The sequence below is a fragment of the Theropithecus gelada genome, chromosome 2, assembly GCF_003255815.1.
Source record: "Theropithecus gelada isolate Dixy chromosome 2, Tgel_1.0, whole genome shotgun sequence".
NCBI classification, from domain to species: domain Eukaryota; kingdom Metazoa; phylum Chordata; class Mammalia; order Primates; family Cercopithecidae; genus Theropithecus; species Theropithecus gelada.
In genome coordinates this window covers 78,127,650-78,145,485 of record NC_037669.1, presented here as the reverse complement: position 1 = coordinate 78,145,485, position 17,836 = coordinate 78,127,650, and the positions used below count along the sequence as shown (strand labels likewise).

Here is a 17,836-nt window from a genome sequence, read left to right as displayed (position 1 = left end):
CTAAGTGTGTATATACACATTCAGCTTTCTGATTGGGAAGCCTGTGTTTTACCTGCTAAAAATTGTAAAGTTTATTCTTATCTAATTATCAATAAAGGATTCAATCTTAATCTTTCCAGCAAAAGTTGTTTCAGCAGGCTACGCCCGCTATGTTGTGTCAACAAGGTTAAAAGTAGGATGCGGAAAAGTCTTAAGAGCACGTAGTCAATGTAATAGAAACTGCTCCCATAAAATTTCATGTCCAAATAAGGCAAGGAGGCAAATGCAGTGTGTTTTCTGTGTTTATGCCTGATTGGTACCTATTAGAATTAGAATTATGCTTTATTTTTGTGCTTTCTTCCTTTATTTCTGTGGCATATGTCCCCCCAAAGTCTTTATTTATATGAGTGCAGAGTCCAGTCTGAAGGTAACTTTATGACTGCATTTTCTATGAGAGAGAAGGATCGAAAAGGAGAGATGAGCGCCTTAACACTCACGTGTACAAATGAAGGCCAAACTGAAAAATCTTTCACAATTAGCCAAAGGAAAAACCTGCCTTTATTGCCCCCGTCATTTGTAATGCCTCTCATCTAGTTTTCTGTTGCTTTTATTTTTTTTCCTCTTTCATGTTTGCAAACTTTCATGGGCTAAGAAGATAGTTGTATTTAGGATGTTGCTCACGATAGCAAAACATGCTAACTTGATCAAGGTGCTTTTTTTTTTGTGAATAAATGCTCTGCTTATTTTAGGAAATATTTTAAAATTTTCAGAAATATGAACAACCCTGACAGCCCTTCTACACAACTCTCTTAACCTGGTTAAAGGTAAAGTTAGCAAATGTTTGATTGTAAATCAAGAAGCAAAACTAACTCAGGTAACATCTTTTCTGAAATCTTCTTGCCACATCAGGCAAATGGCTTCGATTCATAGTTTTCAGTACATTCACCTCTTTGGATTAGGGACATGTTGAGAGATGCAGTGCTCAGCTTCCTAAGATTTATTCATTTCATCCCTGACCCTTGAACCATGAGGATTGAAGTGTTGTCTTCTTTCAACAGGTGCCTATGGTCCTGAGCACTGGGTCACATCTAGTGTCAGCTGTGGGGGCCATCACCAGTCTCCTGTTGACATTTTAGACCAGCATGCGCGTGTCGGGGAAGAATACCAGGAACTGCAGCTCGATGGCTTCGACAATGAGTCTTCTAACAAAACCTGGATGAAAAACACAGGGAAAACAGGTAGACAATGTCTTCTTTATTTGTCCACAGAGCAACAGGAACTATTTTTGGATGCCTCTGGTGTTTACCTTAACCATGACTTGCTCCTTGAATAGTGTACATTGCTGTAGGGAGCCTAAATCAGTCCTTAGTTTCAGAACGAGGTGTGTGACTGGATACATCACTTTGTGGCTAATCACCCTGTCACTTCATTTTTTTGAAAAATATAAACTGTAGATAATAAAATATTATACGTCTAGACCTAGGGTTGTAGTGATTAAATGAGTTAACAGATGTAAGGTATGTAGAAGGACTTTCAGAAAGCTACCCAGTCTGGTAGCCACTAGCCACATATGGCTATTTCCATTTAAGTTTTAATTAAAAATTGAATAATATTAAAACAGTCCCTCAGTTGTACTAGGTACATTTCCAGTGCTTATCAGCCACATACGGCTAGTAATTACCCTATTGGGCAGCTCAGACAGAGGACATTCTGTCATTGCAGAAAGTTCTGTCAGGTAACATGGTGCCAAATATGCAAATGAAATCAGAATTCTTATCTTTCTTGAGATTTGGTTTATTAATATTTTTTATTACTTCCGAGTACAGACGAACTGTCTCATCCCTTTGTGTATCAGACCAGCAATTTGATTCTTCCACTTGTCATTTTGGGATTTGTGAATATGCAGCATCGTCTTTTTACCATTGCTAATGCGAAGAGCTACCTCCCTCTCAATTACTGTTGTGCAAATATCAGTTTATAGATTGTCCTTATAAGTACCAGAGAATGCCTTGCTGTGCTTCGCTGTATGATCTGAAAATAAGCTCTGGGATATTATACTACATCTCTGCTTAGTGCTACCTGGGGTTCTGTTGATGCCTAAAGATATTTTTCACTCTTATTACTTAACTACTTGATAACTTTGGCCCATTAAAACAAGTTTTTTTCTCTCTTTCTCTTTTTAAAGTGAACCCTTTGTAACCAAGGATGTCACTGCGCACCACTGTTAGTAATCCCTTTCAGGAACCTTGGCTGCCAGAGCCCTCATGCTGGGCTAAAATGACTTCACTCCTAGCCCTTTGGTCCTATTCATGTTGTAGGTCACAAAGTTGCCTTTTTTTTTTTCTTTTTTTTTTTTTAAATAACCTAACTGGCTAAATGGGGAGCTTTAGGGATCACCAGAAAAAAAACTGGTGATCCAATAATGTTATTTGTATGTATTTTTTTTCTTTTTCTTTTCTTTTTTTTTTTTTTTTTTTTTTGAGATAGAGGCTCGCTGTGTTGCCCAGGCTGGAGTTCAGTGGCACGATCTTGGTTCACTGCAACCTCTGCCTCCTAGGTGCAAGTGATTCTCCTGCCTCAGCCTCCCAAGTAGGTGGGATTACAGGCATGTGCCACCACCCGCGGCTAGTTTTTGTGTTTTTAGTAGAGACGGAGTTTCGCCATGTTGGCCTGACTGGTCTCCAACTCCTGACCTCAGGTGATCTCCCCACCTCGACCTCCCAAAGTGCTGGGATTACAGGCATGAGCCACTGCACCTGGCCTGTGTGTACCTTTTCATCCTCACCTCTCTACCACCGCAGCACAGATTGTGTGCTTATTGTTGCAATTCAGAATTTATCAGTTGCCCTACTTTATGTTTTAAATATAGTGTTCTTAGGATAACTGCAATGAGATTATTTCTCTTCAGAATATCTAAATGTAGTGGACGAGAGCTTTGCCACCCTGGGTGCAATCAGAGATTGGAACTGAGTACCACCTCAGCACCACATTCTGGAAGGCTGTCAGAGACAATCACTGCGCTCTCTGATACGGTTTTCTACTTGACTTGCAACGTTTGACAGCCTTCAGCAAAGATAACACGTTTCAGTGACAGCTTTCGGCTTGGTATCACCAATGACAGGGTTTAGACGTATGTAGGGTTCACTCAATTCAAGTTGATTCATGACCTTGGTCTTCCAGAAGCTGATTATCAATCTTTGTCACTCTCCTGGCTTCCTAGAGTGATCCACAACCTGTTGCATATCTGAGTGCATGTACTTGATTTTAGAGCAAAGCTATCCAAATACAAACCCATCGGTCTCAGAAATTTCAGAAGCACAGTGTTCTGAGAAGCAGAAGTAAATCTTTGTTACTCTCATACAACTAATTACTGTAAAATTCACGACATAATACTAGATAGGCCAATATATCATAAATAAGATGATTCTGCCATAGGAAGGGTTTTTAAAAAGTGACAACCAGCTATATGCAATTTGAAACAAAGAACATGCAATTTTTTTTTTTTAAATCTCTTGAAAGAGTTTTAACTTATGGTGGTTTAGAAACTTGGGTGCAGAAATCAACTTGTGTTGTTTTAACACTAATATAAACTTCCTTCATTTGGTAGGTCTTTTTTTTGAGACGGTCTCACTCTGTTGCCCTGGCTGGAGTTCAATGGTGTAATCTCAGCTCATTGCAACCTCTGCCTCCCAGGTTCAAGTAGTTTTTGTGCCCCATCCACCTGAGTAACTGGGATTGCAGACACCCACCTCCATGCCCGGCTAATTTTTTTTTTTTTTTTTTGAGGCTGGAGTGCAGTGGGACAATCTTGGCTCAGTGCAACCTCCACCTCCCGGGTTGAAGCAATTCTTCCACCTCAGCAACCTGAGTAGCTGGGACTACAGGAGTGCACCACCACCCCCGGCTAATTTTTGTATTTTTAGTAGAGACGGGGTTTCACCACGTTGGCCAGACTGCTCTGGAACTCCTGACCTCAAGTGATCTTCCCGTCTCAACCTCCCAAAGTGCTGGGATTATAGGCGTGAGCCACCGTGCCCTGCCAGGCCCGGCTAATTTTTATATTTTTAGTAGAGACAGGGTTTTGCCATGTTGGCCATACTGGTCTCGAACTCCTGGCTTCAAGTGATCTGCCTGCCTCAGCCTCTCAAAATGCTAGGATTATAGGCATGAGCCACCATGCTTGGCTATTCTATAGATCTTAACACACCATGAGTTAATAAATTTTTTAGAATTTGAAGAAATGAGTATTCATTTGATCTATTTTGTCTGGATCATATAAATTCAACTGATCAGTACATATTAGTGCAGGCTAAATTAGGGTGGGGTTTATAATTTCCACATTGAATAATATTGATAGGCAACCTTTCTTTTTTAAAGAAACCACCTATCACTGTACTACAGTGTTTTTGTTTGGTTGGTTGGTTTATTTATATATATTTTTGAGACAGAGTTTCGATCTTGTTGCCCAGGCTGGAGTACAATGGAGTGATCTCGGCTCACCACAACCTCCGCTTCCTGGGTTCAAGCAATTCTCCTGCCTCAGCCTCCCAAGTAGCTGGGATTACAGGCATGCGCCACCATGCCCAGCTAGTTTTTTGTATTTTTAGTAGAGACAGGGTTTCTCCATGTTGGTCAGGCTGGTCTTGAACTCCCGACCTCAGCAGGTGATCCACCCGCCTCAGCCTCCCAAAGTTCTGGGATTACAGGCGTGAGCCTCCGTGCCCGGCCCACTGTACTAGTTTTGAAAGATGGTACAATTAAGAGAAATGGGTTAAAGGGGTCGTGGTATCTGCATTATTTCTTACAACTGCATGTGAATCTGCTATTCTGAGAAAAATTAAAAGTTTAAATTTAAAAAAATTCGTGTATCATGAGCCACATGGTCTGCCTTTGTGCCATCCATTTTATATCTATCTTGCATACCTAGATGAACTTTCGTAAATCATTAATTTTTAAGCAACACATATTTTTCTTCTCTAAAATTATTTTAGAGTATTTTCTGGAACTTTATATTCCAGGAAATAAATTCAAGAGGGAGTATTTATTTTTTTCTGATGGAAATTTACAGGTCACTTATCTGTAAAATAGACTCTGTCTTTTGTATATTAAAATATGAATATAGAAAGTTAATATTTAAAGCGGCCTATTACATACAGACAGTAACTCTCCCATAAAACAGCTTAAATGTTCAGATCTGTCTTAACCCCCTGAGAGTGCTATATATCCTATCTAGCATAATCAATAGAGCAGCTTGGTTGTACCTAACCCACTTCTCGAAAGTTGTCTAAAATATCTTCACAAGACAGATAGCATCTCCCTGTTTCTTCCTGAGGAGCCGTAACTATCTATTGTGCCAGTTCCCACTTTATTTCATCTAAAGTTATTTCCCTTTCTTTCATTTTTGTAGAATGAAAAGATAATGCATTCATCAAGAACATTTCAAGACAATCTTGCTGTTCCTAGCATTAGCTTCCAGCAAAAAGATCAGAATTTAATACTTAGATGGTGCTTCTGATGTTTGTTAATAAGACATGGTCTTCTATGAATTTTAACTATTGGGAGGGGTTTTTTTTTTTTTTAAACTACTTTTTCTTACATCCCATACTGAGGACAAATAGTAAATGTGTTTACCACAAAGCATGCTACTTTCATCTTCTTTCATTATATTGGTTTATTATATTTTTTCTTTGCCGACATTCTTTCCTATTTGTCTGCATATGCCATAGTGCCTGACACAGATGGATTCAAAATATGGTTATTCAGTTCACACAAGAATCAATGGGAGGGAAACTATAGATGGGGAAGTCAAGAGTCATTTTCTAGTATGTTACTGTGCCCATAAAACTAAGGCAAGTATTTTACGACACTGTTGCATTGAGTTTATTTTACCCGGCTCTTAGAAGTTTTCAGTAGAGTAGCAACTTAAGAGCACACAGAGGCAAGCTAAGTAATGAACAAACTAATTGCTAGCTGGTAAAAAGAGAAAAATAAAATCTTAACAACCTTCGTCATTTCCACATGCTATTTCCCTAACTGCGCTTGTGATCCAAGCTAAGTGTTGGAGGAGGATGTGGCTCTGCTCAGACGCAGGCCAGGGGTGGCCACCCCTCCCCAAGGTCAAGCAAGTGTCTGGAGTTGAAAGATACTCTTTGCCCTATTGTTCATTGTAGAACCCCACTCAAGCTAACTGCTGCCTCTCTACAGCCCTGAAGAGCCACTTGTCTCTTCCAAGGTCAGTGGAGACAAGGATGTGTGAGCCTTACTGAGAGTCAGCACCAGGCTACCACTTTAGATGGGCACCTTACAGGGTTTTTCTTTTCTTTTCTTTTCTTTTTTTTTTTTGAGACAGAGTCTTGCTGTGTGGCCCAGGCTGGAGTGCAGTGTCACCATCTTGGTTCCCTGCAACCTCCGTCTCCCAGGTTCAGGTGATTCTTATGTCCCAGCCTCCCAAGTAGCTGGAGTTACAGGCGCATGCCACCACGCCAAGCTAATTTTTATATTTTTAGTAGAAACGGGGTTTCTCCATGTTGGCCAGGCCGGTCTTGAACTCCCAGCCTCAAGCAATCTGCCCCACCTCGGCCTCCCAAAGTGCTGGGATTACAGGCATGAGCCATCACGCCCGGCTCATTACAAGATTTTCAATAGCAGTCTTCATGATGTCTGATTTCCCTCCAAAACTGATGGACTTTTGTGCCTAGCCCTGATGCAAGATGTGATCCCACAGTGGCATGGTTGCTCAAGTGTAACACGGATGCCTTTAGTAATCAAGAGATTGGTTAGGAAGTTTCTAGGAAAAGTGTGTTTTTATGTGTGTAAGGGAGTTGTGGGTATGGGTATGGGTATGGGTATGTGTGTGGTGTATGTGTGTGTCTTTGTATATTTCTGATAGTTTGGGCTTTCTGTTTTTTTCTTTCTTTCTTTCCTTCTTTTCTTTCTTTTTTGGAGTCTCACTCACTGTGTTGCTAGACTGGAGGGCAGTGGCGCAATCTTGGCTCACTGCAACCTCTGCCTATTCTTTGTATTCTGTTGGACTCACATGTCTTTCTCTATGGATCTCTCCATGAGCTTTTACCTTTTTTGTGGTTTCATTCTCTCCCACATTTCCTCCTGTGTCTTCTCCTTGCATTTGCCCCCGCCGGGGCATGTCTCTGTCTCTCTGCCTCATTGTGTCTGTTTTCACTGCCTGCTCCTAGTGTTGTCCCCCTTCTCTCCTTCCTGTCTTCCTTCCTTAGAGCTGGCCATAGAAGAGAACTGAAGTTTAAAAAATATTTTCATTTATTGTATCTATGGAGTAGATTTTGATATTGACAGTAATAACCTAAATGTGTTCTTATTTCAATAAAACCTCTCTTATCTCTGATTAATATTGGATGAGGAGGGCCTGGATAAGTGAAATATATGAATGATTCCCCAAATGTATTTTTGGGAGGGTCTCAAACTCACCTGGTGCCAATCATTACTTTTATTTTTATTATAACACTTCCGCAGCCTCCTCAATGTAATGATCCTTAATAGGTGTAAATATGGGATGATGATGGTAGACCATTGTGGAGTCATCATTCCTTGATCAACAGTTGCTTTTTTACTCTGAGTTTTGTTTGTGTCACTAATAAATAGGTCATTTCACTTACAAAGAGGCTGCCAAGCTTCTGATTAAGAGCAGAACATCAGCCAAGTAGACAGATGTTTGGAAACATCTGGGCCCTTGGCATTGTTTATGTTGGGCGTGCCTAATATAAACAGTGTCTTTGTAGTACCCTGGGGCATCTCTGATTAGCTTGAGGTTGCCCGAAAAAAGAAAATGTAAGTTTAATTTTTAAAATCCATTAATTTATTTGGGGAATGCTAGGTGTGCTTTTGCTCTGCTTTATAAATTTTCCTGTTTCAAAGGCCCATGTTCTTGGGTTCTTTCATTCTAATACTATCCAGCTTTACCTGAACCCTGGAATTGAGCTTGGAGCTATTTCACTGGGTCAGTCTTTGGCTAGGTACTCTGCAAGCTGTGTTTCCTGTCTGCTAAGCTCCATTTTCTTTGTTATGCCCACAGCCTCAGAACCCAAGTTCAGGTGGTAGGAACTAGTTTTTGTGTAGACAGAAGCCTGATTAACTAATTACCCTGAATGTTACCGGCCATTTTTTGAAGAACCGTTTCTTTTTTAGGGTACAGCGTTCTCTGCTAGACTCCTCCATCTTTCATGTCTTATATGGTTAAAGTGTTAACTAATCCACCTTGTTCATTTCACCCAGTTTAGCAGTGAGTTAACTGAGACCCAGGATATTCCTGTGGTTTATCATCTCTTGGATGTCTGAGGTTGCTCTGACTCAGCATGTCCAGGGACTCTTTACTGGATTACTGCTATCAGCTCCTCACATATTTCTACTGACCAACATTGCTTTCCTCCCAGGCCTTCTCCACAGAGTAGCCAGAGTAATCTTAGTTCCTTAATCTGATCTTGCCTGTCTCTCCCTTTTTCTTTGTTGTTCTCTCTCCCAATCATATCAAGGACTTCCCATTTCTCTTGGAACAGACAGATTGCTCACTGTCCCTGCCTCGTGCTCTGTCCTCGTGTCCCATCCTGCTCTCTGGATACCTGTCACCTTGGCTTTCTCTTACTCATTAGCACTACCACGGGGCCATTGATTCTTTCTTGATGTTCTCCCATCTTGTTGGCACTTCCCTGGGGTAGCTCCTTTAACTCTCAGCTCAGACCATGACACCCTCCCCTTCTCTCATCTAGGCTTGGATGCTCAGGTGCTACCCTTTGTCCCACTTGCAGGTTTGCTTCTGTTGTCTGTTTAGTTCTTGAGACCTGTCTTTCCCATTAACCATAAGTTCCAGAAGGGCAAGAGTTGTGTCTGATTTACCCAACTTTTTCCGCCAGTGATTACTCAGTGAATATTTGTTGAGTATTTGAAAAACATAAATGTCAGTGTCTACAGGGAAATTAGTGGAAGGCTGTAACTACAGCCAGTGCATTCTGACCTTCAGACAAGAGCGTTTCTCTTTTACTGGGAGCCCCAGGGCATCCCTCTGATGTCACAGATATTGTGGAAAGTGGTCTAGGGATCCCATCATTAGGGTCCATAATGGTAGGCTTTTTTTTCTACCTTATAGTCTTGGCGGTTTGATATGATATGTAAACTGCTAGTTTTCCTCTCATCCATTTTTCTTTACTTTTTGGCACCTGCTGCTGTTTACTCAGATTTTAGTGTGAACATTTGCTTTAGCCTGTGTTATACACACATGTTGAATTTAATTTATAAACAGTTGGGGGATGTCCTGCAAAGAATGCTATGAATGCCAGGCACTTAGTCAACCCTTCCAGTTCAGGAGAAAACTAATTCCTTATTTAAGATGTGAACTGATCCTACTTTGCCCTGGCCGTTTGCATAGCCTGGAGGTCTTTACATCATGGGGAGCCCCAGACAAAGGGAGAATCTGGTGAAAGCTGTGGATCCTTTCCTAGGATAATAACCTTCCTAAAGGTTGCATAACACCAATGCTATTCTGTGATGTGTATGAACTGCTGCTGTGAGCATTCTTCATATATCAGCCCTTGTGAACCTCTTAACTTACCTGTGAAGTAGCTGCTATCTTATTCCAATTTTACAGAATAGGAACAAAGCCACCAAGAAGTGCATTAACTTTCTCGTAAGTGGACAGTGGCAGAACTAGGATTCAAGTTTGGACTTACTGGCTACAGAGTCCAGCTCCTAAGCTCCATGTGTGCACTGTGCTCAGAAATTTACTTCTTGTATCAGGAAGGTATAGACCTCCAGAGCCCATACATAGCCACAGCTGTGGACTTTTGGACTCTAGGTTAAGAAACCTTGAATTTGAAGCTTCCAGCTTCTTCTATTTTCTCCATCATTCTGCTTTTATTTCATCACAATCTACATTAATCACAATCAGGATAGTTCTAGAAACTTCGTTCACCACATAGACCTTTCCTGTCTTTCTCTCTTAGCCCAACTGTCTTAGTTAGTTCAGGCTACTATAACAAAATAACATAAACTGGGTGGCCTAAACAATAAAAATTTCTCAGCGTTCTGGAGGCTGGAGGTCCAAGATTAAGGCACCAGCAGATTCAGTGTCTGGTGAGGGCCTGCTTTCTGATTCATAGATGATAACTTCTCATATTCCATGGTAGAAGGGAAGGCAGCTGGCTGAGGGCCTCTTTTTTTTTTTTTGACAGAGTCTCATTCTGTCATCTAGGCTGGAGTGCAGTGGCATGATCTTGGTCACCGCAGCCTCCACCTCCCGGGTTCAAGCAGTTTTCCTGCCTCAGCCTGTTGAGTAACTGAGATTACAGGTGCCTGCCACCACACTCGGCTAACTTTTTGTACTTTTAGTAGACACGGAGTTTCACTATGTTGGCCAGGCTGGTCTCAAACTCCTGACCTCAGGTGATCCGCCGCCCCTGGCCTCCCGAAGCACTGGGATTACAAGTGTGAGCCACTGTGCCTGGCCTGGGGATCTCTTTTTTAAGTGCACTAATCCCATTCATGAGGGTTCCACCCTCATAGCCTAATCACCTCCCAAAGGCCCTGACTCATCATACCATTACATGGGGGATTGGGGTTTCAATTTGTGAGTTTCCAGAGAGATAAACATTCGGTCTATAACACCATTCATTCTTCTCCTGTCTTTAGCTGTTAGCTTTGGCACCTTCCAGTTTGTGCCTTATCCAGATTCAGCTTTTCCTGCGGTTGTTTTAATTTTTAGATTAAATTTTATTTGTATTTATTATTATTATTATTATTTTGAGACGGAGTCTCGCTCTGTCGCCCAGGCTGGAGTGCAGTGGCACAATCTCAGCTCACTGCAAGCTCCACCTCCCAGGTTCACACCGTTCTCTTGCCTCAGCCTCCCGAGTAGCTGGGACTACAGGTACCCACCACCACGCCCAGCTAATTTTTTGTATTTTTAGTAGAGACGGGGTTTCACCATGTTAGCCAGGATGGTCTCTGTCTCCTTACCTCATGATCTGCCTGCCTTGGCCTCCCAAAGTGCTGAGATTATAGGCGTGAGCCACCGTGCCCGGCCATATTTATTATTTTTATAGTGGCATTTTCTTCTAATTTACTTACTTCATTTTGATTACATGAATTGATTTTAAAAGAAAACTCTTTATCAACACCATTATTGGAAAAACCAGTTCTGTTTGACTGGTAGAGACTTAATGCTAGAAATATGTCCATAATCTACAAAAATAAATCAACCTTGCTCATGTTATTAAATTTTAGCGTTATGCTTACTCTTGAGTAAAAATGGGAAATGAATGAGTATCAGGGAACTATACGGGTTATATTAGCACCCAACTATGATTTTATTTTCTTTGATATGATCAAAAAGATAGAAATAATTCAGAAAAGGCAGTATCTTTTTTATTCTGGGTTTTAGTGAACTAAAAGCATCTACCTAGTACTTAAGATCTCTCCTCCAGGCCCAGTCTGGGCACAGTGACTCACACCTGTGTAATTCCGGCACTGGGAGGCCAAGGTGGGTGAATCTCTTGAGGTCAGGAGTTCGAGACCAGCCTGGCTAACGTGGTGAAACCCTGTCTCTACTAAAAATACAAAAATTAGCCAGGCATGGTGGCTCATGCCTATAATCCCAGCTACTCAGAACACTGAGGCAGGAGAATCACTTGAACCCAGGAGGCTGAGGTTGCAGTGAGCAGTGATCATGCCATTACACTCCAGCCTGGGCAACAGAGCGAGACTCTGTCTCAAAAAAAAAAAAAAGTCCTTACCAATTTGATAGACTCCAAATGGTATCTTATTGCTGTTTCTGACCGTATATTCTTACCCAGGGCAGACTTGAGTGCCAAATTACAGAGAACTTAGAATGTAGAAAGAACGGTGCAGACCTAGGTAACAGAAAAGAGGAAGACGTGGGAAAAGACATCCAGAGAGAAGCATCCAGAGAAAAAAGACCAGTGTCACATCCTTTTTGGCATGCAGATGTTTCCATATTGCTTTAGGTTTTGAACATTCTCTTGAGAAGCTTTCTCACTTCCCTGCTCTTCAGAACTGACAGAGGTAGACGCCATCTCAAAAAAAATAATAAAATAAAAGATCTCCTCCCAAATAATATTTGAGCCATCCCTGCTCTTGCTATTGTCCCTGCCTCTAATGACACTTGTTATTGTGTGGGAAAGACAGTATTACTTTAAAGTATAACTTTCTCTGAAAACAGAGAGTTACACCTATGTGGCCAGTCTTCCATGCTGTCCAGGAGCTCCAGCCTTGATTCTAGAAATGAGTTTGAAAATAACCGCCACTGCATATGTGCTTGCTGGCTTCCTGGCCCTGGATCATCTGCTTTCCCAGTGTGATTTTTCTCCAGGTGTCAAAATAGCCCAGCCAGGTAGGTACTGCAGTAATTACCCCATTTGAACAGTTGTGGAAACTGAGGCACAGAGAAGTTGGGTAACCTGCCTGAGGTCCCACCACTGTTAAGTGGCAGAATGGAGTCCCAACGTGTCTTGAGCTCATATGCATGACATCTTGTGCTCTGCAGTGACTACCTTCAGTATATTCTGTTTCAAACAGTTCAGTGTTACACCCGTCATCAGAAAATGTGTTAGCTGGGAAAGTTCTCTCATTCCAGTTTCATGTGTAAACAAAAATATATGACATGTTTGAAAGGGGTGGGTGGACATGTAACATGCTGTGTGCTCTGGTGAGAAACACTGTAAAATGAAAAATGAGATTAATGTTTCAGATTGTACAGTTCCCTAATTATGCTTTTAATTATTCATATAAAACAAGTAAAATGACCCCTGACAGAGATATAAATGATTTAGGTAAAATCAAATATTTATAAGATGCTGCTGATTCCCTGGGTGTATTGTAACAGATGGAATCAAAATGTTTTGCCTTCGTCCTTTGGATGCATAATGTTATGTATGGAACTTACAACTGGCTGAGAAGGATCAACAGTGTTTGAAACACTACTGAGCTAATGCCTAAATGTTTTGATATCAGAACTAAAGGTATGTGGTTGGTATCATATAATATTTTAGAAGATATTTTCTAATATCTGTATATATAGATATATAAGATTTTAGATATTATCTTCTAAGATACTATATTTATGTCACACAATGATGAGTCTCTCATTTTTACAGTTTTAAATAATTATTTGAAAATCAAAGGTGGTAATATTTCATGACACATTGAAAATTTTGTCCAATTTAAATATTGGTGTGATTAAATAAAGGTTTATTGGAACATAGCCTCACCCATTCATTTAAGTATTATCTTTGGCTGCTTCTGTGCTATAAAGACAAGAGTGAGTAGTTACACTACAGACCAGTTGGCCTGCAAAGCCTAAAATATTTACCAACTGGCCCTTTACAGGAAAAGTTTATGACCCCTGTTCTAAAACATGCCCAACACAGGGTGAAGGTGGCACAGTGCTGTAGCATGTTTAATTGGCACGAGAAACACTTGCTTTTACTTCATTTTATCCTTTAATTTGGTGTTCTTCTAATTGGGCATTCCTTGTATATTTTTTCAAAAGTTGGAGAAAAACTGCCTTTTGAATACAATAAAAAGGGATTTATATGAGAAAGTTCCTTCACTTGCTTTTAATGCTTCCTTTACATAGAGAAGTACTGAAACTAATTGCAGTATTCTAGAAGTGGGTCATTAGCCTAGTCCCTATCTTTTATGGAGACCTAATTTTCATGCAGGATTTCTCACTAAAGCCCTAACTAGGATCGCTTTAGGAAGAGGAGACAATGAGGATAAGCAATTTCCCATGGCTTACACAAGCTTGGCTTTCGATCACCAACCATTCGGTATATTGTTTGGCACCTTACATGTATTTAGCGGCCAATAAGTATTTATTGAATGAATGAATGAATGAATTCACTTCTAGAGAAACAAAAAAAGGGAATATATCACTTGAAAAGAATTTGTTTTTTATTTAGACATTATATTCCTTTTGGAAAAATATTTTTTTGTTAGTGTAAATCCAAGTTATTCTCAATTTATCCTTCCTGTATTTCAAGAAAGAGCAGTATATTTTTGAAATTTAGGGTTGGAATTTAATTGAGGTTCCCTATGTTGTGGATGCTTCTCATGTATTCTTTGGATGGGTTAAGGGAAATTATTTTTTGCTTGGAACTAAAAGAAAAAGTAAAGAAAACCAGTTATCTGCCAGTATTTGAGTGATTTCAAGAGTAGATTTTGCATTACACTTCCCTGGGTACTGTTATTAAATAACAGACTCCCAGCTCTCTTCCCACTTACTGTTGCCTTAATATTGGAAGCATCCACAAATTTTTGTTTCCTGATATCTTGCCTGCATTTTCTGACCAAAGAAACATGCCTATTGCATCTGGCTGATTATATATTTCCTATCTGGTTCCAGACCTTGAATCTTGGGGTAGCCCCATGAATCAGTGCTTAAAAAGAAGAATCTTGCTCTCTAGATGATTTTGACCATCAAGCAGTTTTAGGAGACACTGATTCAGAGTGACTTATTCTGTTATTGTCTCTATTTTTTTTAAATCTGTTAAATGAATAAGTAATTCTGAGATCATTCTCTGGAAAGTGTCATGATTTAGGGCCAACTGATGCTCTGAGAGCATTCTGCAGCTAGAATGAACTAATTTACTCAGGCGGGTGTGTTCGTATTTTTTCACAGGTACATGAGGACATAATTCACATCATAGTAGTCATGAACTTTATTAGAAGTAACAGGACAACTCCGTTTGATTTTGAAACTCAATTTGTTTTCCTCTCTTCTCATTCATTTCACACAGTTGCCATCCTTCTGAAAGACGACTATTTTGTCAGTGGAGCTGGTCTGCCTGGCAGATTCAAAGCCGAGAAGGTGGAATTTCATTGGGGCCACAGCAATGGCTCAGCAGGCTCTGAACACAGCATCGATGGCAGGAGGTTTCCTGTTGAGGTGAGAGAAAGTCAAGATCTCAACGTGTAGCTGTGCTTCAGTCTTTATGTTAATCAGATGCTATGTCCTTACCCTCAGTCATTTTGCAAATCACACCTGTACAGTACTTAACTTCATCTCTCTGGAAACCCTTTATCCGTAGTATGGCAGGTGGGTATCCGTCCTTGTTTCTTGCCTTTGTTTGACTGGAGAAACACAGAAGCCACAGGCATCGTGGTTTGAGTAGACTCACTGCTGGCTGATGATGTTCATCATGTGTTTCATTTGACACAGTTTCTTTTCACTGTCTGTTCCCATTTTTGAAAGATGACATTATGTATGAAACTGGGTTGACTTCATTTTCACCCTTAAGAAAATAGAAAAGTTGGCAACATGTAGAGGAGTCTCAGAACCTTCTCTTGGTAGCAGAGTTGTAAGGTTTTTTTTGCTCCCAGTGGCTATTGAAAAAGAGGCTGTGGTGGTATGAGTCACTGTTAATTTTGTTAGGATTGATGGTGACATTTTGCTTCTGCTGTGTCGGTCTTCTCAGTGATCCATCCTGCTGGACAGTAGAAGGGTGTGGGGTGCACTAGGTCAGATGCTGCTGTGTATCTGCTTAGAGCCAGGGTGAGGGAGGGAGCACGTCTCCAACTCCTTTATTAATGTTGGGTAGGGAGAAGCACATCTCTTCCAATGCCAACCTTATATATTTCCTTTAATCATGATTGTTGTGTGACTTTTCTTTTGTTGTGATGAACATGTTTGTTTCTTGGTAGGTCCCCCATGTGGTAAGCCTTAGAAGTGTGTGGAAGAACAAAATGAATATGGTTCTGAAACTTGCGCAATAGTCCCATAGACAGTTGTTTTGGATAAACATGGAAATTGGCCCTTCTGCTGTTAAAGTTTCACACTTGTATTTGTTTTATTTGAGTTCCTTCCTCAGGAAAGGACCTTCAGGCCTCTCAAAAAAGTATCAGAGGACTGAAGCTCACCAGACCATTGCACCAAATGCCTTCTTGCCCCTCCTTAGTTCTTGTTTTCTTACACATTGTTACATTTCCTCCATGCTATTTAAATCTCTAGTTTTAGTCAATCAGGGAGCTGGATTTGAGACTGAGCTCACATCTCCTCTCTCGGCTGCAGCACCCAATTAAAGCCTTCCTTGGCAATGCTTGTCATCTCAGTGATTGGCTTTCTGTGCAGCGAGCAGCCGGACCTAGTCTGAACCCCGGGTGTTTCAGTAACAGTTCTAGCCTATGGCTATACTCAAACGTGGAGTGACTTTTCACTGGTAACATACGTTAATCAAAGGAGCCACATGGCCAAGGAAGGTTTTCAGCTGTTAGAATTTCATAGCTTCTAAGTCTTGTCCTGCTTTGATAATCTGATGAATTCTTGAGACCCCCTTCACAAAGAAGACACATGTATGTATCTACACATAGATTTACATGTAACTGATAGGATTTCATCATTCTCCCTAGCTCCTCAGGCCCATTTTTGAACCCTGTAAGTATCCATGAAGCTCTGGTGAAGAACCCCTACACAATAAGAAAATAATATTTATTTTTCTATAGATGCTTATATGGCCATGCAGATTTGTTTCTTATCCACTGTTCCTGGAGAAACCAGAGATAACTACTCTGAGAAAATGCTTCATGTTTTTTCTTGTTTAGCTCAGAAATTGTCAGTATCAGAATTCTTCCTGCATTAGGACTCCTCTATCTGTGGAACTTCCTATCCTAGTCACAATAATGATATCTTTCATGAGTTGGGTTTCTACTTAATGGATTCTCTTCCACCCTTAAAATGGAATGAATCATTTCTTAGAAGTCTTAGCTTTATTTGTACTTGGAAAACTTGATTCCTAGAAGCAAAATTACATCATGTTCTTAAGTGTAGGATTTTCCTTCTGGTCTTGCTGACAGGTTCCCATTGGCAATATGAGTTGAAGGGGTAGCTTTGTGTCCAGCCAGCTTTGCTCTGAAGCTTCTTTGTCTTAGAATTGGGTTGCCGTTTGTTCATTTTGTGTTGTTTTGGACAAAAGACCTGTCCTGAAAGCTTAAAAACTCAATCAGATGGCTACCTTGGAAAAGAAGACCTCTAGAGCTGGGAACTGGGAACCTTGCCTCTGTGTAATTACATTTCCTCATGCCCAAAATGACCAGTTTCCTCTTTACATTTGACTCTGGGAATAATGTATCAAAGACATTAATACTGTTTTTTTTTCCTTTCTTTTTTTTTTTCTTTTCTTTTCTTTTTTTTTTTGAAATGGAGTCTCACTGTTGCCCAGGCACATGATCTCAGCTCACTGCAATCTCTGCCTTCTGGGTTCAAGCAATTCTCCTGCCCCAGCCTCCCAAGTGGCTGGGATTACAGGTGTGTGCCACCATGCCTGGGTAATTTTTGTATTTTTAGTAGAGACGAGGTTTCACCACGTTGGCCAGGCTGGTCTTGAATTCCTGACCTCAAATGATCCACCTTTCTCGGCCTCCCAAATTGTTGGGAGTACAGGCGTGAGCCACAGCGCCCGGCCAGAGGTTAATATTCTTTTGAAACACATGACTTTTGGTGAATATTTCAGTTTTACATTTCTCAGAGGGAGCCATTGAATTCAGAAGCTAATTAAAAATGGCAGCCACCGGCCGGGCGCGGTGGCTCAAGCCTGTAATCCCAGCACTTTGGGAGGCCGAGACGGGCGGATCACGAGGTCAGGAGATCGAGACCATCCTGGTTAATATGGTGAAACCCTGTCTCTACTAAAAAGTACAAAAAAACTAGCCGGGCAAGGTGGCGGGCGCCTGTGGTCCCAGCTACTTGGGAGGCTGAGGCAGGAGAATGGCATGAACCCGGGAGGTGGAGCTTGTAGTGAGCTGAGATCTGGCCACTGCACTCCAGCCTGGGCGACAGAGCGAAACTCCGTCTCAAAAAAAAAAAAAAAAAAAAAAAAAA

At 40.9% G+C, this 17,836-nt stretch overlaps 1 protein-coding gene across 2 annotated transcripts in view; it reads left to right on the top strand.

Annotated features, from left to right (window-relative positions):
* Positions 1–17,836, top strand: part of PTPRG (protein tyrosine phosphatase, receptor type G) — a 757,314-nt gene that overhangs the window by 438,611 nt on the left and 300,867 nt on the right. For both annotated transcript variants that reach the window (XM_025375409.1, XM_025375408.1), the window contains exons 3-4: positions 1,038–1,217; positions 14,760–14,908. In XM_025375409.1, the coding sequence (XP_025231194.1) occupies positions 1,038–1,217; positions 14,760–14,908 (329 nt within the window). The remainder of the gene's footprint in view (positions 1–1,037; positions 1,218–14,759; positions 14,909–17,836) is intronic.